The sequence below is a fragment of the Protopterus annectens genome, chromosome 15.part0, assembly GCF_019279795.1.
Source record: "Protopterus annectens isolate FY-2018-M chromosome 15.part0, PAN1.0, whole genome shotgun sequence".
Classification (NCBI taxonomy): Eukaryota; Metazoa; Chordata; order Ceratodontiformes; family Protopteridae; genus Protopterus; species Protopterus annectens.
This window is the reverse complement of record NC_056749.1, coordinates 565935150-565962216: the sequence shown is the minus strand read 5'-3', so window position 1 is coordinate 565962216 and position 27067 is coordinate 565935150. Positions and strand designations below refer to the sequence as shown.

General features: G+C 40.1%; 1 protein-coding gene across 3 annotated transcripts in view; it reads right to left on the bottom strand.

Moving 5' to 3' along the window:
- Positions 1–25755, bottom strand: part of LOC122789923 (sorting nexin-12) — a 427546-nt gene extending 401791 nt beyond the window's left edge. The window contains exon 1 of one of the 3 annotated variants that reach the window (XM_044057388.1): positions 25346–25755. In XM_044057388.1, the coding sequence (XP_043913323.1) occupies positions 25346–25510 (165 nt within the window). In that variant the 5' untranslated portion in view covers positions 25511–25755. The remainder of the gene's footprint in view (positions 1–25345) is intronic. The other 2 variants (XM_044057389.1, XM_044057387.1) reach the window with 2 other exon arrangements.
- Between the last annotated feature and the right edge of the window lie 1312 nt (positions 25756–27067).

The window sequence follows — 27067 nt, the reverse complement described above, 5'->3', positions numbered from 1 at the left end:
CATATGTAAGGACTGCAGATGCATCCTTGAAGGACATCCAATGTTCTTTCTGGGTGACTGGAAGTATAAACTTCCCATTACTATTAATATATTGGCAGTAGTTACAGGCTGAACAAGGTTTAATGCACTTCCCAAAAGTCCTTCCCTGTTCACATCCCTATTAGCTCTATATCCACACAATAATCTCTTGACTTTTTATTCTTATACCCAAAACTAGGGTAATCCCCCACTATTTTTTTAAGTTTTGCATCGGTAGTCAACACATTCCAATGTTTACTAATAATTTTTTTTTATATACTCCCTGTCATTATTATAAAACATTGAAAATGTAACATCTTCTTTCAATGTTTCTTGTGGTAGAGTCTTATTGGACATCTCATTCCCATATGAAAAATAAGGACAAATAATGGCTCTCCCTTGTCAGACTTTAATACAGGATTTATATTATAGTCTCTATAACCTCTCCTAATAAAATTACTACTCAGATGTATCAGTTCATTCTCAAAAGCTGTATCAGATGCATTCATTCACTCTAGAAGCTTTGACTGCTTGTCCTTTTACTATGTTAGAAAAAAAACATAAGGGGGTGCATGCTATTTCTATGAAATAACTTATGATAACAGGGCTTCATACAAATACAAGTGGTAAAACCACCATTCACACTCAGTGTTATTCTCAGTCCAAGGAATCAACAGCTGTTACATATTTATGTCAAATCTCAGGAACTCATCAATCCTTTGTATATACTCATTGAATTTAAAAAAAATCCTAATTTCCTGCCCAAACAAAAAATGTCATCCACAAATTAATAAAAGGAATACATTTACTAAAATACTCATTTTTCAAAATATGAGTCTGCTCCCAAATAGCCAAAATCATGTTGGCGTAGCTATCGGCACTGGCAGTGCCCATAGCCACGCCATAAAGTTGGGAGATCATACTGTGTGTTAAAAACAAAGGCATTATTAGTCAAAATTAAAATGTGTAAAAGTGCAAAGGAGCGCTATGTCAATTCTCAAACATGGACTATTGCTCAATAAATATTCTCTTAACGCACAAATTCCATACTCATTTGGTATTTTGGTAAACAAAGAGCATACGTCCATAGTAAAGTCATTGTACTGTATAATCCCATACAACTGAAAATGGATATAAATTTTGCAAAAAAAAGTTTTGCATCTTGCAATATATTCTTATCTTTGCTTATAATGGGATGGAACTTATTTTCTACATAGAGAAGGGCTCCATCAGCCACCCCTCCTCTGATACAAGTCGCAAAGGAGGGTTCTGCGGGTGTTTATGAATTTTAGGGATGCCTTGTATGCATGGTATTTTACGATGTTGAACAAGACAATATTTAAACGTCTTTTGTAATATATGTGTCTGATTCAGCAATTCTAAAAGGATTTGATCTACAAATAAAATAAATCTCAATGGCCTCTAATGTATATACTCTCTCAAACATTTAAAACATTCTACTTTCATAAAAATATGTCCATTATAACTGTGGGTCCACCTTTATCACAGGTTTAACAGTAATGCTAAGATCCTGCTGTAAGTGCCTCAGAGCTTTTTGCTCAGACCTATTCAAATTACAAAACTTCCTTTTTGTGTGTGGTTGATTAAACAAATGTAAATCCGCACATATTTTAGCAAATGCTTCTAGTAAATGGGTGATTAATGGAGGCATTACTAGGTTTGTTAAACGTAAATATCTACACCCATTTCAGTTGTCACAAATTTGCATTTTTAACATTATATTACGAACAAATATTTTAAAGTCCAAAACTGTCTCTGCTAAATCCACCGATTGCAAAAGGTATAAAGGGGAGTCCTTTTTCCAAAACAGAAATGTTCAATATTAATGCGGACTCCCAATCTTCCACACTGATTGTTTGGGTCCCCTCTACTTCCGATGTATACTTCCTTTTCTGTCTGCCTCTGCTTCTGGACTGGCTTCGGTTGGGGTTTGATCTTTTTCCATATCAGTATTGGTAACCCCATAAACGATTCTGCCTGTTTTGATACCTTATGTGTATTCTGAATAGTCTGTTTAGGCCATATGACTCCCCCATCTCCTTCTGAATGCATCATGGCCATTACCACAATACCAGATAGTTTACTTAAACAGTATATCCTCTGGAATAGCCCACAGTTCTTCTCTAGTGTCATCTGTTAAAATGACACAGGCAAGGTCAGAAACCAAAGCTGCACAAGTTGTCCTCACAAGGTTCGATCTCTTCTCCCTTGTTTCGCCAATTAATTCATCTGCTGCCATTTTATTATCAGCTGTTTCCACCCTTCCCTTTTTAACATTTTCAGCCGTTAGTTCCATGGTGTGATTTTGGCCATAAAGAGACTCTCCCCAAACAAAAGTCCTGCATGTCTCTTAGTATTAATACAAGGAAAATTCAAAAATAATACAAAGACTTGCACAAGTCTAGAATTCAGCACCTGGGCCGGATACTCATTATACAAGTCCCCCAATATTTTATTATCAATGTCCTTTCTTCCATCATGAAAAAGTCATTTAACAATCTCATGTAAGAAAACCCAGTCTCTAAATGTATTGCCTGACATTTTTTCAATAGCTCAGGAAAATTTTTTTACACATGCTGGTCAAGTTCAGCCCTCTAAAGCCACGAGGAACAATACGAAATTCTAGGCATGCCTCAAAGTGCTGTCTCTTGTGGCCGGTACCTTTTTAGTTTATATTGCCTTCAAGCACATGAAGGCTTTTATTCAATTCAAACATTGATCCGTGGTGTCTCCACCTATGTATCAGCCACAGTCTTATGATTAACATATAAACAAAAAGGACTGTTACCTATATTAAGTAATGTATCCAACCTCCCATATATGCTGCCAATTTCATGGCAATTTCCTTCCAACCTGTTTGGTGCCAAAATGCCTCCACCACCAAAATGCCTACCCACTTCCATTCAAAGTCTTCTCTCTGACCCAGTTACACATCACCCCTTATACTATTCTGGCATGTCGAGTGGTATATTACTGACGTCCTCTCCAGTTCAGCTGGTTAATCTGGGAATCCTGAGACAATGTTACAATTGTCTCATGTACACAGACAACCCACTCCTCCTCACAACAAACACATGTGAGAGATGCAACTATATAGCCAAACTGGAGGCTGAACTCTCTCAACACAGGACTAGCACGACCAGACAGGAGGAGAAGGTAGCCACACACACAACAAACCGTCTCACATAAACCAACTACAACTGCAAACCAAACACATAGTAACACAAAGACATACTCGGAGGCTCTAATAAAAAACTTACCAAAACAAGAGAGGCTCCCAAAGCAGACATCCAAGAAAACACCACCTCAAAACTCTGCACAAGCAACACATAGTACACAAAGTCAGTGTGCCAAACAATCACAGCCCTTAAAGCGAAACACCATGCCCGATACACCAGTAATAGGTGACTCTATAGTCAGACACACCGACGTCCCGCTTACCAGGCTGAACAAAGAGAGGGTAACGGTGAGCTGCCTGTCAGGAGCTAGGATCCACACACAACACAAGCACTCAGGTCACTCCAAAGCAAGTACAAATGACTCCATCATTGTCCATGCCGGTGTGAATGACCCGAGACGTACCTCTTTGGACTACATGAAGAGAGACAGAGGAGCTCTCTGATTATGTAGCCCAGGCCGGTATGACCCTGAGCAGCATCTTGCCCTCACCAAGAATGATGCCACAATACAAAGACAGGATGATCAGCTTTAATAATTGGCTCAATTACTGGTGTCATTCTAGGGGGATCCAATGTCTGTCTGCTTGGGATGACATGCTGGACAAGCCACGCTGCTTTGCAAGGGACGGCTTGCACCTGTCACCACTGGGCTTCCGGATATTGGCTAAGGCTCTTGCCACCCCCATAGTGCCTTTTTTAGGCAAGGCTCAAAAGACAAACCCACCACCTTAGAAAACAATAAAGGAAAAAACTAAGGGTAATGCTGCTCAACGCCAGAAGTCTAAATCTCAAGATGCAGGCTCTCGAAGCACTCCTCAGTATGGAGAGCATCGATGTCTGTGCAGTAACAGAAGCCTGGTTCAAGGCTCCTGAGAGCACCCCAGCCCTACCAGGTTATACCTCGTATCATGCATTTCGGCCCCAGAACCTGGGCCGAACCACAAAAGGAGGGGAGTGTCCATATTCATTAAAGACACCCACACCTCCAGGTTAGAGGCAACGCACGAAGCATCGGACACCATCCATGTGCAACTAACCATAGGCAAAACTGCTATGCTACAGACCACCCTCGCAATCTCCGGAACTCCATTCAGCCTTCCTGAAGACACTGGAGGATATGAATGTCTCACTAAATACCATCATATTGGGAAGACTTCAACTACCCAAACATAGACTGGGTGCATTACTCAAGCCAAAACACCCTTGCCCAAAGGTTCCTGGAATTCATCAACTCAAATGTGATGGAACAACTAGTCACCTCCCCCACAAGGGGAAATAATATACTTGACCTGATCACAAACATGGGGACAAAATGCTCAACACCAGAAGTATACCCCTCACTAGTGAGATCAGACCATAAACTAATAACCCTAGATATTCACATCCCACCTCCACCCCCAGCACAAAAGACCACAATGAGAAACTTCTCAAAAGCCGACTTTACACTCCTTAGGACTGAAATGGTATCATTTATGCCCCCTGGGCCAGTGGGAACCACATCCCACACTGCTGAATCCTTCACAAATGCTTTCTACGGGCATCTCCAAGAATGCATGGATCATGCAATCCCAAATAAAACCAAGACCCTTTCCACCAAAGGCAGGCATCCTATCTGGTGGACCCCAGCCATAAACAAACTCTATAACAAGAGAAGGGAGCTACTGCAAGACAGAGCAAAATCCCATAAAGGGAAGGCATCCCTGATCAGCAATAGCAAAAAAGCTACGTTTGCTAATAAAATCATCAAAGGCCAACTTAGAGAGAAAAATCGCTAAGGACACCAAAGATAATCACAAGGCCTTCTTCATTTATGTTAGAAACCAGGGCGGAATCCCTCAGATATGCGCAGAGTTAGTTCATAACGGCAAAAAATACACTGAACCCACAGATATTGCTAACATACTGGCAGACAGGTTGAGTGCAAACTTCTCCCCTCCCTCTCCCCCAAAAGACTAAATAAATATCTCAGCTGAATGCACCTGAATGCACCCTCCCTGAAATCTCAGATGTCCAGGTGAGAGCTGCCCTCAGCAAAGCTAAAAATACAGCATCCATGGGACCTGACGGTGTCCCGGGTTGCGTGCTACATGAACTCCTAGAGGAGCTAAACCCGCACATAAGAACGCTGTTTAATCTTAGCCTTGCTACAGGATACATCCCTGAACACTGGCGTACAGCTACATTTGTCCCACTCCACAAAGGTGGCACCTCTACAGACCCTGGAAACTACCGCCCCATAAGCTTGACCAGCCATGTCCGCAAAGCTATGGAAAGGATCATTATGGAACTCAAACAAACAAAGATCTCGGGGACCTACAGACAGTTGACCCTACTCAGTTCGGCTTTGTAAAAGGCAGTTCCTGTCTTTTAAACCTGGTGGACTTTTTTGAAACCGTCACTAGAGCCATCAATGAAGGCAAAGCAGTTCATACAGCCTACCTGGATCTGGCAAAAGCCTTCGACACAATACCCCACTCAGGCATCATAGACCAGCTCAACAGCTTAAATGTAAACCAGTTTGTCACAAGATGGGCTGCAAACTGGCTAAGGGACAGAACTCACAAAGTCAGAATAGCTGGAGCTATGTCAGACTAAGCCAGTCACAAGTGGAGTCCCACAGGGCTCTGTCTTGGGACCCCTCTTGTTTGGCATTTTTCTCAGATGTGCAGGCAAACATAGGGGGGTTGTGGCTGACAAAGTTTGCAGACGACTGCAAACTAGGCGCCATAGTAGACACACCAGCTGACACATGCATCCTCCATAAGGGCCTCACAGAAACAGACTGGTGCCAGAGTCATGGCCTTAAACTAAATGCCAAAAAAATATAGTCATCCCCTTTGGAAAAAACAAAGTACCCACAAATTACCACATAGGTGGTAATCCATTAAGTACGGAAAAAGTAATCAGAGACCCGGGGACCCAAGTTGACAGTGACCTCTCATTTGACACCCACGTCACCAAAGTGGTTAGAAAGACCTTCTACCTTGCCCACCCTATCATGAAGGGATTCACATCCAGATCAAAGGATGTCATTGTACCCTTATATTCCTCCCTTACCAGGCCTATGATTGAGTACAATGCCCCATTTGGTATGTACCTCACCTGGCGAGACCCCAAAAGTACCTTACCAAGAGGATCAAGGGTCTCCAGCATATGTCATATGCAGCAAGACTGAAAAAGCTCCAGCTCTATTCAGTAGCATACTGCCTGCTCAGAGGTGATCTGTGCCTTACGTACAAGGCCATGTCCAATTCAGAATTAATGGACATGCTCCACCTCAAAAAATCCAAATCCATCAGAGCCACGAGAGCTAAAGATCTAAACCTCAGCACAAATATGAATAGTACATGCTGGAGGGACAGATTCATAACCCAGAGGCTTCCCGCACTCTGGAACAGGATACCTGTCCATGTTAGGCAGAGCCCCTCACTGACTCTCTTCAAGAGAAATCTGGACGAATGGATGGGTGATCGTAGATTTACCCCGGGGGTAATCTCTGTGTCATTGCTAGATAGAGGCACAGTAAACTAAATTTAATTTAAACTGTACACTTTGGTATCATTACATGGGGTGGCGAAAGCCACATGCACTTTGGCTAGGCTTATAAATGCCCTAGGGCGGATAGCCTAGTACTATACTATGAAACTATTACATAAATTATGTCCAGCTGTAAGTTGTGGGTTGTAATCCAATTTGATAATGGTATTCCCTTCGGCCGTGCTCCCAGACAGGTGCAGTATAAAATACAAAAGCACCTGTAACTGAGATTAACGGACTCCGCACTAACGCAAGTAGCACACAACAAAAATAAATTTACTAAAATACTAAATTTTTCAAAATGGGTTTCTGCTCCCAAATACCCATAAATATGTTGGTGTAGCTATGGGCACTGGCAGTGCCCATAGCCACACCAATAAGTGGGAGATCATACTTGGTGTTAAAGGCAACTGGTTGTTTTTTTTTTTTTTTAACCTGTCAAATGTTGCGTTTGTATGGTCTGATGAAGCGTGCGAGGTCTTCTGAAAGTTGTCACCTAGTATTATTAAAGTTTTTGATTTTATGATTTTATATATATATATATATATATATATATATATATATATATATATATATATATATATATATATATATATATATTTAAAAAAAAAAGACAATCCTCCAAGCAGTTAGTCGGAGTATACACAAGGGTGAATAGCAGACCTCTACCCAGGTGAGTAGAGGAATCACTTGTGGGAGAATGCAGCATCACCCCCTCACTGTGGGTCAAGAGGAGACAGAACCAATGTTGCATTGGCCAGAAAGGAGCTATGAATATCCTGCTCGGTCTGAGCCCACCTTGTTCTGTACCCTGGGAATCAGGGGAAATAATGGGAAGGCATAAAAAGCCCTGTCCATTTGAATGAGAAGGCATCTGCTCTACAAAATTCTCTCAGACAAAAGTTGTCTGCTCTGGTGAGCGGAAAGAGGTCTATGCTGAGGTGTCCCCATTGAAGGGCGAAATCCAGGAAGTTTCCCTTTTTAGCATCCATTTATTGGGGTCCAGAATACCCTTGTTCAAAGAATTTGCCAAGGTGTTGTTCTGGCCTGGTATGTAGCATGCTATCAGTGTCAAATGCAATTGTTGTGCCAATAGCCAAATCTTTATTGCTAGACTGCAAAGGGGTAAGGACTGAATTCCTTCTTGCTTATGTACCACATAACTGGTCTGTCCTGATCTACCGCACTCTTGAGGGAATAGGTTGCTTTGTCAGACTTTTCATCATTAGAAAAACTGGCGACGATGATTCCTGGTTAATACAAAGTTCTTTCCTCTGGGGTCCAAGCATCCTGTACCATCACAGTTCTCACAAGTGCTCCCCAGGCTGCTATGAACTGTCTGTGGTTACGGTAGTCTATGTCTGATAGAGAAACTGTGCATGGACTCTGCCTCATAGCACCTTCCCACCAAAGCAGCCCCCTCAATCACGGCAGAAGGGAGTGTTTCCAGGGTTTGGGATTGATGTTCAACATTTCATATTGTATCAATCTCAACAATAATATTAATATAAACTGGGGGTAGACATTTTGTGAAAACACTGGGTGTTGTGGACAAACCAAATGGGTAAAAGCACAGAACGGACAGCTTCAGTTCATAGCAGCAGGCTTGTACCATCTCCTATGCTCTTTCATTATTGGCACAAAGATAGGTATCCCTCAGATCTACAGTAACCATGCAAGGGCCTGGAAAAATTAAGGCAGCAAGTTGAACAGTTGCATTTTGAATTTGGGAATGTCTAGGAACTTGTTTAACTTGGAGGTCTAAAACTGGCCTCCAAGTTCTTTCCTCCAGATTAGAAAAATCCAAGATTATAACTCTGTTGCTTCTTCTCCAGCAGGCTCCGGTTGAATGGATCCCTGCTGGGGGGGGGTCAGGATCGGTTTCTTTTGAAGGCTTTGGTATCCCCAAGGGAGGCCGTTTTCTTTTCTTATAAATGCTTAGCACTCGCTGATCCGACTGGTTTAGAAAGGCAGTGTCTTCCTGCTAGTGGGACAGGGAGGGGGTAAGGGGGAAAGCTGTGCATAGTCACAGTTGTTTGGTAGGACAGAATCTTTGCCCCCCCCCCCCAGTCTGAGGCACTGCCCAGATTGCCATCTACTGGACTTTCTAGACCACTTTGATATGGGAGGCCTCCCAGTTTGTCTGGCAAGCAGAGACCAGGAATTACAAAGACAATTGCCATTACATCTTGGGGTTGGAGATAGTGAAGCAAATAAACAATGGGAAAGAATTTCAATTTAAATCAGACTTAATTTGCAGGTGGTCCAAAACAGGAACTATATCTGATGGGACATACAGGAGTTTGACCGTAATTGGGTCAGCCAGTGGCAGGGTCCTCAGGCAGGCACACCTGTGGATAGCCATTAAAAGCTGTTAGGTAGGATGCATCTAAAGCACAACCAAATTTCAGTGCGTCTGGAAAAGCAGTACGCTGCTACAGCAGTGTCCTATATATTCTATAGTGACCCCTTATCAGCAGTGCCTTCAGTTTTGCTAACAAATTTGTTCCTACAAGGACTCCAATATTTAACATACAAAATTGGCAACTGAGGGTCTTCAGAGAAAGGGTAGCTTATGTGCAAGTCTTTTTCCAAACCCATCTAGTAGTCTACCTTCCCTGTCATTAGATATGGGGTGTCTAGCAGCAGGGTTAAATGCACTCAGTGGATTCAGTAGGGACTACATAGGAATAGTTTATGGATTCTTTTAGAGTTAAAAGAAAAAAAAAATGGTGTCCTTGGAGCAGGAGCTGTAAAGACGTCTTTGAAAACATAATCCAATACCACATGGACTGTTGGGATACCTAGTGGCCTAGGGGATGGAAACTTAGTTTGGGCCTGAGATAATTCCTAGCTTTCTCACTGAAAAAGCATCCATCACATGTAATGTATCCTCAAAATCTAAATTCACTAGGGGAGAAAAAGGAAAAATTTACCATTTGAGAATCTAGACAGGATTTGTGTGTGTGTGTGTGTGTGTGTGTGTGTGTGTGTGTGTGTCGGGGGTCTGAATAAACCATCCACAGATCCTGAAGAATCAGAATCCTATTGAAAGAAGATATCTGTTCTTTTACTGATGGAGGCTGCAGGGATAGTCTGTAGTGCTTGGCTGGTCTCCACAGACTTCATAAACTAATTCCTGAGCATGCCGACAAGATCCACTGCTGAACACTGCGAGTGAAAAAGCAGCTCAAGTACACCCTTTTACAAATACTAGACCCCAATTTTACACAAACAGGAAGACTCTTCATTAACAGTGCCTTGGTTTTAGCTAGTGGAAGGCACTAGGGTTTATTTTACCTAAAGGAGTACTAATGCACTAGAGGTCTAAACACTGTAGACCTACTACAGAGCAGAATTTCACTAGCAAAATCAACCTCACCCATATTAAAGAAATTCAATTACAAGGAAAACGTTTCAGTTATAGTCAAGTCATTCACATCACATCATGAACTTTAAGTTTAGCCCCTTCAGACTGACAGCAACAAATGCACACAAACAGCAAATGTAAAGGGCACATTTTTAACAGGTCACCAGAGAAGCAGAAATCTACTACCTCAAAGTAGAGGACAGACAGAAGCTAGCTGAATGACTAGGTCTGCCAAGATCACTAGCAGCAATACCACTAAGCCATTAAAGCTATGGAAAGAAAACAGTAGAGCAGACCAGGGGGGGAGCCTGCAAGCTGTGTGCAGAGACATGAAAAGAAAAAGTCAAACTTAAGAAAATGCCAACATACACATGTGTTCACAGAAAGAAATTAAAAAGTTAGGAAAATTAAGATGCTACAGCTTTATACATTTGTGCCTCGATAAAGATACACTGTACAGGCACAGTAATCGGCCAAGGCAGACTGAGTTTATTACCAGCACTGGGAAAACCAGAGACAAGACCCAGGCATATAGTCAACATAACACAAAAACAGTCCCATAAACTTACTATGCATAGCAATATATATGCCAAGTAGCCATTCAGCAGGATACATCAACAGCACAAAAAATCACTGCTTAATTTTTTACTCTACAGCCACAAAAACATTAGAATGCCCATTACAATCTAGCGAGCAACTTGCACCACGAGGGGTACAAATTGTCGTACTATAATGTTGACTGTGCAGATCTATGGTTATACAGCAGTAACTAAATCTGGAAACAGCCAACTAGACAGCTTTCCTGAAAGAGTGTGGTAGAAATGCACTATAATCTGCAAAATCCCTGACCTAAACCTTTCTACTCATCAGTAAGGGTTAAGGTGCTGTCCCTAACCTATTTGTGTTAGTGAAGGTGCTTTTTAGTACTTCAACGCCCTGATCCAAAATGGCTAAACCGAGCCTTACAGTGATCAAGCTAACCTCTCACTCCTTTAATTGGTGGAGGAAACAGAAATCAGTGGCTCTTTGCATCAAATATTTTTTATTCACTCAATTTCATCCGGGCATATACACAAACCATAAATATGGTTGTGTGTCAGGGCTGGCAACTCGGCACGTAAAAATCTGCCAATCATTAGCGGACCAGAGTTCCGCTGTGGCGATCCCTAATCGGGAAAAGCCACAACAACTACTTTACAAGCACACAACTTTGCCAATCTGCAAAAAAGCTACAGTTGCGTTTAAAGATAACACCCCAAAGCAAAATGGACGTATTATTCAAAGAAACAAGTCTGTAACAACTATAAACCAGCATCTACATTTCCATTTTCAGTCCACAAGATTAAATATCTACTTTCAATATTACACAGTCAAACAAGCTGCACAAAACATGAAGTATTTACACATTTTAATCCAGTGGCTTAGAGTCAAGAGGACAAATTCCAACATTAAAAACTAAGTAAATACAAGCCCTGAATTACCAAATGACAGCCATCCTGCAGGAAGGTTTGTTCACAATAAATGGTATCAAAATCATAGACAAACTAAATGCCCAAAAGAATGCATTACTGTATCCACTGGAAAGTCATCTATCCCAGGGAACTACAACACTGAAAATACAGCTCTAAGAGGCAACCCAGTTACTTGGGATTTTAGAATTTGTAGAGACAGTGAACTGACCAACACTGTTAAGTCCTTCTATACCGCACAGTTTATAAACAAAGGGACGGTGTTGAGATCTGGGATATCAGTGTCGCCTTTTAATTAGCTCTCATTAGGCCAGAGTATAGTGCCCCTTTTGGCATTTATCTGTCCAGAAACAAATGAAACACCAAAGATAACTACAAGATCACAAGGCCTAAACACGTCCTACAGAAACAGGCAAAGCCCCGACACTAATCAGTATCCTATAGACTGACTGACCCTTGTCCTGCCTTTGGATATCCGTCCTTCCCCCAAGTCATTCTATAACATTTCCAATTTGTGGAAGTTTTGGCCCAATTTATACATGGGTTCATGGTTGACTGCTGTTGATTTTCAAAACATCAATTTTGTAATCTACTGCAATTTAACATCCAAAAGCTTTAGTATTTTCTGCATCCATCTGAAATATAAAAAAACAGTAAACATTGCAATTTTCTCAAATTAATTATGTCATCTATATCCTTCAGATGTCTTCTCTCAGCCACCAAGGATTCCAAATGTAGAAAACTGATGAGATGAGGGATCAATAGGCACCCTGTTTTGCATCTCTTTTAATCTGTACACCTTTGGTAAGTCACCTTCCAGTTTTAAATCTAACATATGCCCCAGTGTATTACTTTGTGATCAACCCAACAAACTCCTTGGGAAGTAATACTTTTCCAGTGTTTTGGCAAGAAATTGCCAGCAGACCATGAAAATGTTTACTCTGCATCCAGTCCAACTAGCATCAATGGTTGCTTTGAGAGTTCAGCATCACCTTGAACAATTAAAGCAATACGGTTTAAAATACAGTTATTAAAATTATGACTTGTGATGGACAAATTTACATTTATATAAAAAGCAACCAAACTTTATACCTCACATATATTGCTATACATCATATACCCTGAGCAACATTACATTAAATTATTCAATTCCTGTTCCTTTCTTTAAAGCACCTTTATTAAATCACTTATGGCATAGGCAATCATACATTTACATAAATCTACACCAACAATTCTAGTTGCAAGCATTTCACATCACAAACCTTACAGACACCCCCAGTTGCAAACTTCTTACATCACTTATCTACCCAATCATTTTCAATTACATAGCTCATTTAAGTCCCGCCTTCTTTGAAACTTCATTACTCTCATGTTATGTACTGCTCCCACAATTCCCATTTTTCCTATTTAGTTTGCTACTACCCTTTTCTAAAGGGTTCAATTCCAGTTTTATCATTGTTACTATATCCACTATTTCTAGTATTTTTGGTTTAGATTCTAGTTTCCATTTTCTAGTAATTGCTTTTTTTGGCAGCCACCATAATTAGATGCAGCAAGACCTTATGTCTAGGCAATTCCAATTCTGTATCATAGTTTACAAAAATCATCTCCCTCGTCACACCAATCTGCCCATCCATCACCTCCAACAGTGCACCCCGCAGGGAATCCTTAAAGTCCACTAACTCACCACATTCCCAGAAAACATATGTTCCCAATTGCCTCTTTTCCCTCCCATCACACCTCCAACAACTGGTGTATAACAGAGGAAAAATTCTATTGCGTCTACTCTGGTTATAAAATATATATGCAAGCATTTCCAAGCAAAAATCCTACATATTCTAGACATTGCTGCATATCTGGGAGACATACATCCATCCATTGTTTCTTTGTAAATTGCTTATCCAGTCTCTTCCCAATCCTTTCTAACCTCCTCTGATTCTTAAAGTTAACATGCAATTTTATATGCTCTATTAAATTACCCCTTTTTTTTTTAATGGCAACTTCTGTTCTCGATTCTACTAAACTCTACCAGTGCTGTTCTTTCATTTAAGACCCCCCCCATTTTCTATTTGCCTTCCCTGTCGATTGATATAGGCAATCTCTAACCTGCAGTCCAAATTCTTCATTTTCCCATTCGATCCTCTTTCCCTCTAGTTATTTGCTCCCAATACCCTGGTTCCTTTACCAGTTTTCTCCAAAAATTCCAGCCCCCACCTTGTCTACACCCCCAAACTGCAGTCATCCCTATTGTCAATCTTAATTTCCCATGCTGGCTAATTTTTTAGGATACTTCTACTACAGAATGTAATATTCTATCAAATGATGGCTATTACCCTTGAAGGCCTGCATCCAAAATCCCAGTCTCCTCTTGTTTGCGCTTTCCCAGTTTCATCATCCCTTTCCACTTTGAATTACAGTTTTCCGCTTGTGCTATCAATAGGAGACTTAACTGTGTAGCTCTGAAACAGCCCTTCAAAGTTGGATAATCCCAATCCACCCTGTTCTACTAGAAAAATCAACTTATCCCACTTGACACCTCCCCCTCAGATAAAACTTCTTCGGCTCCTTATTAAATGCTATCCACAACTTCTCTTCTGGTCAAAAATATGCCTGACCTGTGTAGAACTAACGGAACTAACAAATGTACCCTACTATCCACAACACAAAAACTGAGAAAATGGAAGCTTTATCTTTTTAGTCTCTTCCCACATAATCCTTAGCTGCCACACCAGAAGTATTTTTTAATTCATACTCCCAAATAATTTTATCATGCCCCCATAAATATGGATATTGCCGAACCAATTCATGTGCAGTGTGGGTACATAATTTACCATTATTGCCTTTGTTTTAGCTTCATTAAATTTTGTATCCCAAAAAAAAAAAAAACTGAAATGGTCTCAAACTGTTCCACAACACTGGAATGTCTTTTTGTAAGGTATAACATATTATCTGCAAATACAGTCAGCTTTTCTAAACATAACTGCAAATAAAGGGAAAAGAGGACACCCTGCCCGATTCCTCTGAAGCAGAAGTCACACAGGACTCACACACTTGAATTTTTGCCACAGATCCCTCATATCCTCCTAATTAACCTTATAAATTTATTCAGGATATGCAAATGCTTCCATTGCCCTGCTCATAAAGTCCCAGCTTACTCTGTCAAATGCTTTGGCTGTATCAAGACCCAAAAACAATGGTAATTTTCTTACTCTGTTTTCCTCTGGATCATCAATGTTCTGTTAATGTTGACAAAGGTTTGCCTTCCCTCCACAAAGCCACACTGATCCACATTTACCAATTTTGATATTACTTTTGCCATTCTTTTAGCCATTATAGATTATTACTTTTGCCATTCTTTTAGCCATTATAGATATGAACACTTTACAATCACGGTTTAAATATTGAAATAGGCCTGTATGAAGTTGGATCTTTACCCTCTTTAGGTATTATAGCTACCACTGCTTTCTTCCAGGATGTTGGTACTTCTTTAAAAATACCATTAAACAAAACCTTCCAGATATTTCAGTTTTTTCCCTCCTAGCTTCTATACTTCCACAGGAACACCATCTATTCCTGGGACCTTTCCTGTAGATTTGTTATATGTCAATTCTTATCTCCTCCTCCTATTCCAACCATTAGTAACAGAGACTCATCTACCTCTAAACTTGGCAAATTTAATTCTTCCATAAACAATTCCATTTATATCTTTTGATTTCCATATTGCTCTGCTTTATACAGACTTCCAGAGAATGTCTGAAACAATTCTAATATCTCCGCAGGACACCTTGTTGCCTTCCCTGTTAAAAGCTCCCCAATTTTGGTGACAGCCCTATCTACTTTGTTGCCCGAGTTCATAGGTTCGTGGGCGTTTACTAGGCTACTGACCATAAGGCATAATTGTGGAGAAACTAGCTCAATCTTTGAAGAGATGTCAAAAATGAATAGCAGAAACTTGTGCAGAGAAAGGATCAATCTCTCCTTTGATGCCCAAAAAGAGAACCTTTTCCATTTACTTTTATAAACTTTAGTAGGATCCTTTTGAGATGCCAAAATAATGTCATGAACTGGGGAAGAGAGCAGGCTATTACTGGAAGTGGAGAAACCATGTGTTATAATAAAAAACTGTTTGTACTGTAGTGTTACCAAAAAACAGTCGCTTAACAGAAATCTGTCTAAACCTGTGTACGTTATCAAGGTAATCCCTTGCATTATCCTTTGCATTCGGCAGTCGATAGTCGCCTTTTGAGAAATTCCTCTTATTCTGCAATACTTTGTCACTTTAAATTCTTGTTACTGCTTAACTATAGCTAGCTCCCCCTCTTATTGCCACCCTATTTTTAAACACCACCTTAAATTTTACCCCACTTCCTAGCTATATTTTCAGAAGTAATTTCTATCCTCTCAAATAGCTCTTAAATAAGTCTCCCATTACCCATTCTTTAAATTCCTCTTTTCAACAGACAGGTGGGAAAGCACCAGTGTCTCATTTTTTTCCATTACCTTGTGATTTTATTTTAGTTATTATTGGTGCATGAACTGAAATAGTTAATGGGTGCCTATCAAAACCTTCAATTAAATGCACGTTCTTATGAAATGCAAATTCTGTCTAGCCTAGTCCAATTATTATATCTTTGAGAATAAACTTGTAAATTCACATCTTCCATACCAAATATTTTCATAAATTTCTTCAAAAAAAAATCGACCCTCCTGTTATACTTTCCCTTCTGCCCCCCGCCCCCTTCCCAAAATACAGCTTCACTGCTACAAATTAAATTCCTGTCTCCACTTACAAGTAATGTTTCTTGCTGAAAACTGATAATTTCTCCTGGAATTTTTTTTATGCTCCATTATAGCAGTTTTAGATGGAATATAAATGCATGCCAGTATAATCCTCCTCCCTTGCCAGAAGCCTCTTAGCACTACAAGTCAGACATTTATCTTGTTATTTTCTATTACTATTGGAGTTCCTCTTGCACTTAATTCAAGTACTCTTCTTTTGTCCCAGGTATTCCACGGAATAACCATCTTGAACACCTTTATCAAATTCATATATTCAGTTCTTTCCAAGAGAGTGTCTCCTGTAACATTATTTGCACTCTACACTTAAATGTAATTCACTATTCTTTTTTGTATTTACATGCAAGACCATTAACATTTAAAAAGACATTACTGAAAGCATTACTGCATTAAGACGTGATTATTCCCTCCATTTACATACAACACCTTTTTTTGTTAAAGGTCTAGTTCCAGCTTTTGTGTTACATGCATACACTGTCTGGCAGGCTGAACTTTTATATAGTTGTTTCTGGTCATACCCATTTCAGCCTGTGTCACATTACAAAACTTTGCATTATTGAAACACTCAAACAAAAACCTCCAATACCCCTCTAAAACTTAATACTAACACACAAGACTACACACATCTTCAAATATTGAAGTTTTACCCTCCTAACAACAACAAATTTTCCAAACTGACAGCCATACAGACTTGAGTCAACCTAAAAAAGATCATCCCTGCCAAGATGCAGGATGCAGCCTGTGCTTCTACTAAGTGCCACCTAGTTTTGTCTTATCTTTATAGCTCCAGGTCTCCCAGCTGGAACTGCCCCCCCCAAAATGCTTTCGGAGGACATCATCTCTTAGGCAGTCCCCCCCAGCCACTCATTCTCCAGACTGCAACCAATTCCTCTATCAGACCATCTCCATGGAGACATGAGGGCCAGATAAAGAATTGTAATAAACATTCATTTGCTAGAAACAAGGCTCAGAAAATTAATTTTCGTTTACTTACTTTCTCTTAAAGATTACTATATAAATTTAAGCCCTTTAATCTAGTCAACCCCCCCATACAAGAATGACTTGCTACCCTTAAAGAAATCCCAATCCCTCAGAGCCACACTCCAGGGATCTAAATCTTGTCATCACAATAAACAAAACATGTTGGAGGGATAGGTTCCTGACCCAGAGACTACCCAGACTCTGGAATAGACTGCCCATACATGTCAAGCAGAGTGCCTCTTTGGCCCTCTTCAAAAGGAACCTTGATGATTGGATGGGAGAAAGGAAATTCACCCCGGGGATCACGTCAGTCACCCTGCTAGACAGGGGTCGAGGGAAGTAAATAGTGTGGGAAAAAATAGTCGGGGAATTATGGCTAGGCTTGTAGAGGCTCTAGGGCCAATAGCCTAGTACCAACCTATGAGAAAATACACATTAATTTTCCATGCTCTTTTAACCCATTTTTTTTTATATTAACACCACTTCTTTCGGCTTTCCCCGGTTAGGGGTCGCCACAGCAGATCACCTGTCCGCTCATGATTGGCAGTGGAGTTTTACGGTGTCGAGTTGCCAGCCCGGCGCCCAACCTTCCACAGAAGGCACACACACACTGCCACCTAGGGCCAATTTAGAGTGTCCAATCCACCTACAGCAACACTGCAGTGTGTAAATTTCTTAAAACTGAACAAGGGAGAAAAAACAGCAGCACTTCTTTACAATTCCCATTACACAACTGAGAAAACATTACTTTATAGCATACAAAGAAAACCATACACCACAAAAACAGTATTAAAAAAAAGTTCTTTACTTCGTTAACTTTCTCACCTCCCCCCAAAGCATTTTCCAAACATTTAAGGACATGAAGCAGGGCACCAATATTTCCAGATTTTCTTGTTCCGTCATATTCCACAAATATAATTATTGCACTGGAATTCCACATTAAGTTACTGGTTCATCTCCATCTCCCAAAACCAGTGTCTCCGCTTCATTTCCAACAGACTCGTGATTCTTCTAGTCAACTCCAGTGGTCCCTTCCTTCTCTCCAACATTCTCCACTGAAACAGTGGAAAGGTTTCAGAGGTGCAGTCTCTGTGTTCTATTACCATAAGAACACGCAGCAGAATCTGTTTCACAGCTCACTTTTTGTTGGACAAGCTTCTGTACTTCCTCCTTGGCATGTACTTGTTTCTGTCCCTCCAGGGAAGAATACTTCTAAGACAGCTGGGTACAGCAGTTTGAATCTCACTGCCTGCGTGTTGGCATTCAATGAATAATGAAATAAATGTACTCCCTTTCTGTATGGTGTACGAGTAATCGTTCTCCACACACACACTTTTAGTATTTTGTCCTTCTGCCACAGTTTTGTTAGAATAAACCCCTCCTGCTGGTAAGATTACATGTTTACTATTAAAGGTCTAGGTTTCATTCTCATGGCCAGTTTTGGAGCAAGCACACAATGGACCCTATGAACCAACTCTTCCTGCTATGAAATACCAGTCCAGTTGCTAGTTTGAGTCTTCATAAAATTAATGCAGTCTGTTCCTTCCAGCTTCTCTGGTACAGCTGAAAAATCTCAGGTTTTCCCTACATGCTCTGTCCTCAATTTTTTTTTCTTTTTTGAAACATCTCTTCCTGGGTAGTCTCATATTCTGCCCGCTTTTTCTTCATTTCAACTCCTGATTTTTGCAGCGTTATCACCTCATGTGAATAGCTGTTAAAAGCCTTCTCCATTTTTCCTGCCTTTTGTTATTTATGTTGATGTACTCCATCAGTGTTTTGCTTATTCTAACCAGGTCTTTGTGCAGTTGTCAACTTCCTGTAGGTTACTTTAAGTCATGTCTGGAGGTTGCATTGCTTTTTGCTGAACAGCCGCAGAACTTTCCAGCCAGTGTTTCTTTTCCACTTTTTGTAGCAGATTTGTTTTGCAGGTGCTCTGTACTTTTTTTCCTAGCATCCAGACAATACACCTGTTAGTAAGTTACTGAAATTTACCCATAAACACAAAAAAAGTCTACTGGCCTTCTCTGTTCAGTTTCTGTTTTTACACTGGAAGAGCTAGAATTAAATGTTTACTCAAATGTGCAACCATCATGGAAGCCCTCTATAAAGCCAGATCCTATTAATACAATTTGTGGCAATACCTTCTCCAACCTATTCACCAGGATGTTGGTTGTGAAAATTTTAGTCATAATTACTATCAGAATTGGTCAATGTGACTCTGGGTTGGTTAAAACATCCCCCTTCCATTATCAGTGCCTGTCCACAACTGAATTTCACTACCCTGTGGTACACTATTAAAAACAAAGTCCCAGATTGGGTCAAGAAAAAGAAAGCAAAGAAGTCCTCCAAGTATTCCCATCCAGGTGTGACATTTTCCCCCAACCCAAGCTTCCTTACTGCTTCCCCCATTTCCATTATTTTTTTATTTGTGCAATGAAGCTTTTTTCTCCTCCTCTTGAACCACAGGCAGGTTCAAGCCCCTCCAGTACTTCTCTATGTGATACGTTCTGGCTCTACATTAGTGTCTAAAATATAGCTATGTAAACATCAATTAAAACACTCTCTACTCCCTTATTTCTGTGACCACATTACTAACTTTGTTGCCTCAACCTCAGACAGCATTATAAATTTCAGCACAGAACAGAAAATACAAAAATCTAGCAGCTGCAGCTCTGTTAACACTGTGCGACTACTCCTCCAACTGGCACATTGCAAATTTAAAATTTCTCCAGCAACTTCTCATCCTTCCATCTCTTCCTGCTCATCTCATTTTATTGCCTTCCTGTATTTTTTTTCCTAGTGGCTGTCCAGACCCCCCCCCCCCCGTTTGTTTTAACTAGGCCCTTACACCTATAACATCTTTCAATATATCCCATTCTCTCCTTTTCAAAACTTAACCAAATTCTCTTAAACCTTCTCATCTATCCATGGTTTAAAACTCTTTAAATATAACAGCAACCTAAAAAAGGAGTATGTTTGCTGCAGCAAGGTTGTTGCTTAAACTTGTAAGCCTACCTTCTTTGCCTAATCTCAATGGGCACTTGGTCTGATATTGTTACCTGGAGAGTCGAAAAGGCATCAATACTGAGTGATACTACTTTGTGATACAACCAGTCTAACTTCACCCATGAAAGGTCTTCATGAAAAATATGTACATTCGTTATATATAGCTTTCAATTTTGCTACATCTACTAGACAATGTCAAATATTTACGCAATAAAACTCCTCTATTCCAGTTTTCTAGTGCCTTGGGCCCTCTATTACTTCACAGGTATTTGCAACCTCATTCCACTCCCCTTGTATTCAGACCTTGATGAACTACCACAATTGCCCTTAAGACACTCATTTCCCTTACAACTTGCTTGCTATGGGATCTATTGAAATCAGTGATTTTAATACATTTCCAGTCCCCTTTAACAACCATATATTTACCTTCATCTTTTAAATTATTCTTCTATTTGAATTTGCACCTCAATTTCCCCTTCCTCTCTCCACTTAATGCCCACACACAGACACACACCACCACCCGTTAGGATACCAGGACCTTATGCTCACTTTGTTCCAAGAGAGTTTCCTGCAGGAGGGCTATCTGTGCTTCACTTTTAGTATTGAGTCTCTCATTCTGCTTGACCACTAGCCTGTTTACACTGCAGCTCAATTTACAGTTATCCCTCATATTAACTCAATTTTAAAATAGATTATACTTCTAGTTTTTATCTCATTTGATTTCTTCTGAATTGACTCTGCTACCCCTTTCTCCACCCACTTCCCCCTATTAAAAATTTAGCTTTAAAAAATGTACTCAAGTGCTTCAGCTCCTTGCAACCATTCCATTGGTCTTCCCTTTCATTTACTTTCTGCCTAGCTTTTCACTCTCTGCTCAACCATTTCCCATTCAAAGTGTACCTTCATATTTATTCGTCCCTGTGCTTCTGTTCATCACCAAAACCAAAAGGTACACACCTTTCTCATCCATAATTATTTTCTCCCCGCGGTGCATATCAACTACATACTCCATGTCACCTTGCTGTACCTTTTTGAAAGCTTTCAAGTTTCAGTAAATAAACCCTGCTGCTCTTTGTTCTTTCATTCTTATTTCATCCCATGAGCACAGTGCCTTCCGCAATGTTTTACCACCAACTCCCAGAGCTATGGACCGTACCCTCCCTTTTGCTGCTCCTTTCCTTTGAATTATCTTTCTGTCCATTGCCCAGTTCCTTAACTTGATCCCTTCCCCATTAGCATTAGGAGTTTGACAGCTCTAGGAATGACTTAGTATGCTGGCAGTTATTCAGAAGAGGCCTACTCAACTATGTATCTAGTAGGCACAACACCACTCTTATGGTCAATTTGGTCAAAATGTTTAAGAGCTTTTTTTTAATGTTTTCCTACCAAATGTACACCCATTTCCCCTCTTAATGCATTTTGTCTCTTTTTCTGGATACTTCCTATGCATTCTCTCTATTTGAGCTGCGCATTTACTATCAAAGCAATTAAGTTTTATACATATAGTTGCGAGAATAAATTTGAATCCACATCCAACAATACTTCATTACTGACCGCAGTAGTTTATGATGCAAAAGTTAGTCCCAAGAAGTATATAAACCAGGCAGTCCTCTATCCCCGCAGCCCACAGACTGCGGACTTTCAATAATGCACTGCTATACTACGTTCTCCATCCTCACTGCTAACTGAACATCCATAAATTTCAGCATTCACCACCTTTTTTTTTCCTCGGCCAGTTCTCTCTGAACCGGAAGAATGTTCCCACCAGAGACATTTGCCTCTTTTGGGGTCTCCTCCTCACCACAAACATCCCCAAACGGTTTCTCTACTGTTCTCTTGTCCTGCTGCATCTCTTCCTCTCTCTGCCTCTGTGTCTTCCATTGTTGGTTCTAGATCCAGGTACGTTTTGGTTCCCGTCAAAGGCTCCTAGAAGTCGCTGGATAATAAAGTTTGACAAACAGCTTAATTTCCCCAGCCAGTCTGATTACTGGGATATTTGCTTTCTTCTGAGTGTGTGTGGACTCAGAGAAGCCAGTGTCCACAAATATTCCTAACTTGCTATTCTAAGCATGGTTCCATTAGTTAACACTCCATTCTGCGAGTAATTCTAGAATTTCACTAGAACTGATCTCAGGCACAGATTTCTTAGTGCTGCCACAATATATTTCACCTCATGTGTTCATCCCAATTTTATATCCTCTCTGGGAATATGACCATTTACCAATGCAGTCCCTCATGAAGATTACACAGCATTTCCCCTCTGACAGTTCTGGCACTTCTAGAAAATGAAGGTTCTCTGCAAACACCGTCTCCAAGACCTACAATCTTAGCTTACAGTTAAATCATATTTCGATTCTCGATCCACTATCTTCTGCTTTAAAAGTTCTTCTACCTCCTTAAGCTCTTCCAAATCAGACCGGCTGACTGCCTCCATTAACTCCTGTACTTTCTTATCATTTGAAGAGCTGTAGTCCACAAGTGTGATGCGCAGTCAAAACCATTTTAGGTAAATTTGGTCTACTTTTTCCTCCATTGTGGAAGAAACAGCACATTAAGTGTTCCTCTTCTTCAGCTATGCTGTTGTTGAACCTTTACTTACTTTCAATGAGATTACCTGATACCTTTAGTGTTTAACCCCACCCCCCCACCGATCCTTCCACTTTCAACTTCACGTTCTTAGACTGCCAAGGGGACAAATCTGGACTTTACGGAGAGCTCTTAGAACATATTAAAAATTCCAGGAATGTATCACATTCTTGTCTGCAAGGAGAGAGCTACCTTATCACCTCCAACTCTCGTGCCACCATGTCAACTGTATAAAAGCTGCCTTTTTTTTTTTTTTTTTTTAATACAGCACACTACAAGAAAACTCAAAATGAAAACAAGCGCTGCTACATAAGGCTTCTGATTTCACAGTGGCCCTCACACTAAAGATAACAGGCCATAAAACATGAAATTAAAAAAAGTATTCATTAGATTATGAACTACTGGGAAAAGGGGGGGGAAAAAACAACACTCTCAAAACTGCATGTCTTTTTCTTACCAAGGAACAATTAATAGCAACTGGCATGAAGGAGGGCTGGGAGGTATTTACTCACAACAAAAAAAGCAGACTTTCTCCAAATAACATTTATTCATAGAATGCTCCACAGAGTCTCCCTTTTAGTTCTCCCAATTCTTCATTATTAATAAAAATCTCTGGATATCAACTGTTCTGCTGAATGCAATAGGCTATTTTTAATCTACCTAAGCTGATCATACAGAGTACATTTCTCAAGTCTCAGGACCAATCTTTGGGATATACTTCCCAACAACTTAGGACCTGCCAAACAGCTAAAGACATTAGGTCAATCTTTCTGAACAACACAGCTTAATGCTCATGACTTGCCCACTCAGTGGTGACTTCAGATGGTAATCAAACCTTCCCTTTAGTTTACTACTGGAAATACCAAGTTCACATTTGCAACTACTATATATACACTCACCTTGAGCCTATTTAGACAGCTGTCCTGTATCAAGTCTAGCATTCTCTACTGTAGAGTGGAGATCTCTCAAACACAGTTTTTAATAACTATTAAGGTTACATGATTGTGCACATATTCACTACATCCTTCTGCGCATCACATTAAACTAAAATGCAAAATATTACATTTTATGTTTGTAATAGGATGTCAGCTGCTGTACATTTACACATTTCACACTGGTACCTTTTATTAGAAATATTGCTTGATGATCTAAGGCAGTGGCAGAAACTGGACCATTTGCTTCAGTCCACTACCCCATTAATTAACAGCCTTAACAAATAAACACTTTACCCAAGACTTTCTTTAACAAAAGGGCGACAGCGTAACATTAGATATTAGGCAGGTGTCTAAACAAAGAAAACTACTTATTCTCAAAACTAATAAATCTAAAGCAAAGCAGATGTCAAGTTACTGTCCGTTTAAAAAGTTCAGCTCACAAATCACAAGCACCTGAAAGTGAAAACAACAAGTCCACGTTCAAATCAACTGGGTGTTATAGAAAGAACACCATTCTGTAACACTCCTGTGTTTTATTCAACAACTGTTTTTTTTTTTTCAAAGTGGTGGTGGTGTGGGGTGGTGGTGGTGGTGGGGGCACAGCTACGGATGACAACAGGCCAACATTAAAGGAGGAAACATTTTTAAAATAAATGCTTACATTCTCACAGAAGTTCTCCCTTTCTCACACATATACACACACGCTGCAACTTGACAGAACGAAGTCCTCTACACAAATATCTCCTAATCTGCAAGGGGGAAAATAAAAACCACACCCAATACTTGTACAGGCTCAAAAACTCTTACTACTGTACAACCTTATACACTCTTCAAAAATATATAACTATACTATAATCGTGCAACGCAAAACAATACCTGCTGGGTATGCAACAAGCTACTACTGATCCCTGTAAAATGCATATACTCAAAGTTGTTCAAGAGCTACTGCAACAAAAACCAAGCAGAGAATACCCGTACCTATAAAAAATGCTAGATACAAAATAGAGACAACACTATGAAAAAGCACTTTCTTTCAAAGTCTTCGTAACAAGGCCTTACTAAAGTTAACAAACGGAAACAATTAAAACAGTAATGCACAAGTCCCAAGAGTAAGCGTGTAGGTGTGTGCGTTGGAGAGGGGCACATAGACCAACATTAACTAGAATCTACAAAGACTGAAGTAAATCAAGCTATAAATGAACACACATTACGTGGTAGCACGTAATGCAAGAAGTAATATGAAGTAACTTTTACAATGTAAACCTAAATTAAAACATTTCACTATTAGCAGTCATCCCCAAAACATTGCAATGTATATCTCCAGGCCTAAAGAAATACCCCAACATGGAGACGTCTGAACAGTTTCCCTTAAGCCAATTCAGCAGTATGTAACACCTATGGGATATGCATCATTTAGAGGACAAGAATTTCATTCCCATCACTCACCCGCATGCGGACCTCGTAAGTTGTGTAACGACTACGACCAACACCAACTGTCTGCGGGTTAAACACGTCAATCTCAAGGAAGTTACTAGGCGGCCCATAAGCATCTGTTAAGTCCTGCGGTTTTGAGTTCAGGCGGCGAGTGTCCGCCACCGTCGGCTCAGTCATCCCGTTTATTTAACGTACTATCTACCGGCAACACTGCCACTCCCTCCCCTACAACAGCCGCTTTACACAGCTTCTTCGAGTATGGGGCTACAGCCACCGTTCCTGCTAACGCGGAGCCTGATGGGAAATGACAACTACTGCTCCGCAATCAGCTTACTACACGCACTACGACAGTAAGGCCCGCATTTAGCATAACGTCGACATTAGGAGACTTGCAAACTACACAGTACACAGCCTTTAAGGAAGGACCAACGAAGTTTTTGGAATGTGCATTTTAAATGACGCCCTATTTAGGGGGAAAACAGACATAGGGATTGGAAAGCGGCTCCGGTCCTGTGAATATAAATAATACAGGGAGAGCAGATAGCTTCACTGCTGAGGAATACTTGGTTACAGTACAGCTCATGGGTGATTTATTTATAGGGATATAATGTTTTTACCCTTGTTCTTCCTAGATTTTCTGATTTCTATCACGAAGTTGTTCATGTTCAGTACAAATGTCTTTCTGTGTATGAAAAAAGTGACCGCGAGCGCTAAATGGGCTAGGCGTTTATTTCATAGAAATTACAAAAACGTTTATTTAAGATAAAGAGCTAACAGCCCCACAACATAGTTAACTGTTTCTTCATAATTAAAAGTTGCCCCTTTAATGCATTTCTACGATTCAGTACTTTGGTGTAATTTATCATGTATATGTGTAAAAAAAAAAATACCAGGAATGTGTATCGCACCATTTCAACCAGAAACTGTGGAACTCAGAAAACTGAGGAATGCGCGAGGTACAGCCGAGATGTAAGCCTAACAATTTGTGAATGCCCGCCCCTATTAAACAACTGGTCTAAAACTATAGCAGACTCTTATTCCAATGGGATCTAGTTTGCGAGTGCCTTTTGTTCTGAAAAGTAAGCAGGTGCTCCACTTTCTGATCGCTGTTATGAAAAATAAATAAGTCAAGAAGTTGAAAAGCATGTCAGTCACAGTTAGCTTGGTATAAACTGTGGTGGAAGCCACTTAACCAACACAAGGGTAAATTAACTTTTTTACCTTACCTTTAAATGTCCAAAGTGCATCGCGGCTTACTGAAATATTTTTTTTGTAGTATAGTTCACATTACCAGCTAGTACATGGTCACCTTTTTATATATGATTTAGTGAAATCTGTCAGTGCTGAATTTATGCCACAGCACTTTAAGCCTTTGTTGTACACAACAACAAGCAAAGGCCCTAACAGACAATACTAAAGAAAAAAGGACGTCCCCAGCCACAAGGAAGAATGTATGAGTACCCCCATACAAGCAGCTAAAGATTAATAGTGTTGATAGTTGAGAAACTATGCTACCATGCTACAGTTGCACCAATGGTAATGAGCAATTTTTACAAACCAATGCCTACAACTACAGTTTAAGGAAGTTTGCTGCAACATGTCCTGAAAAGCACCAAATGCAAATAACAGCAAACAAATCCTGCCAACAGCACTTTATAGTTTATTCAGAGACAATAGCAGTACCACATTTTACCTGTAAAAATAAAAATTCTGAGGGAACACCAGAAACTGAAG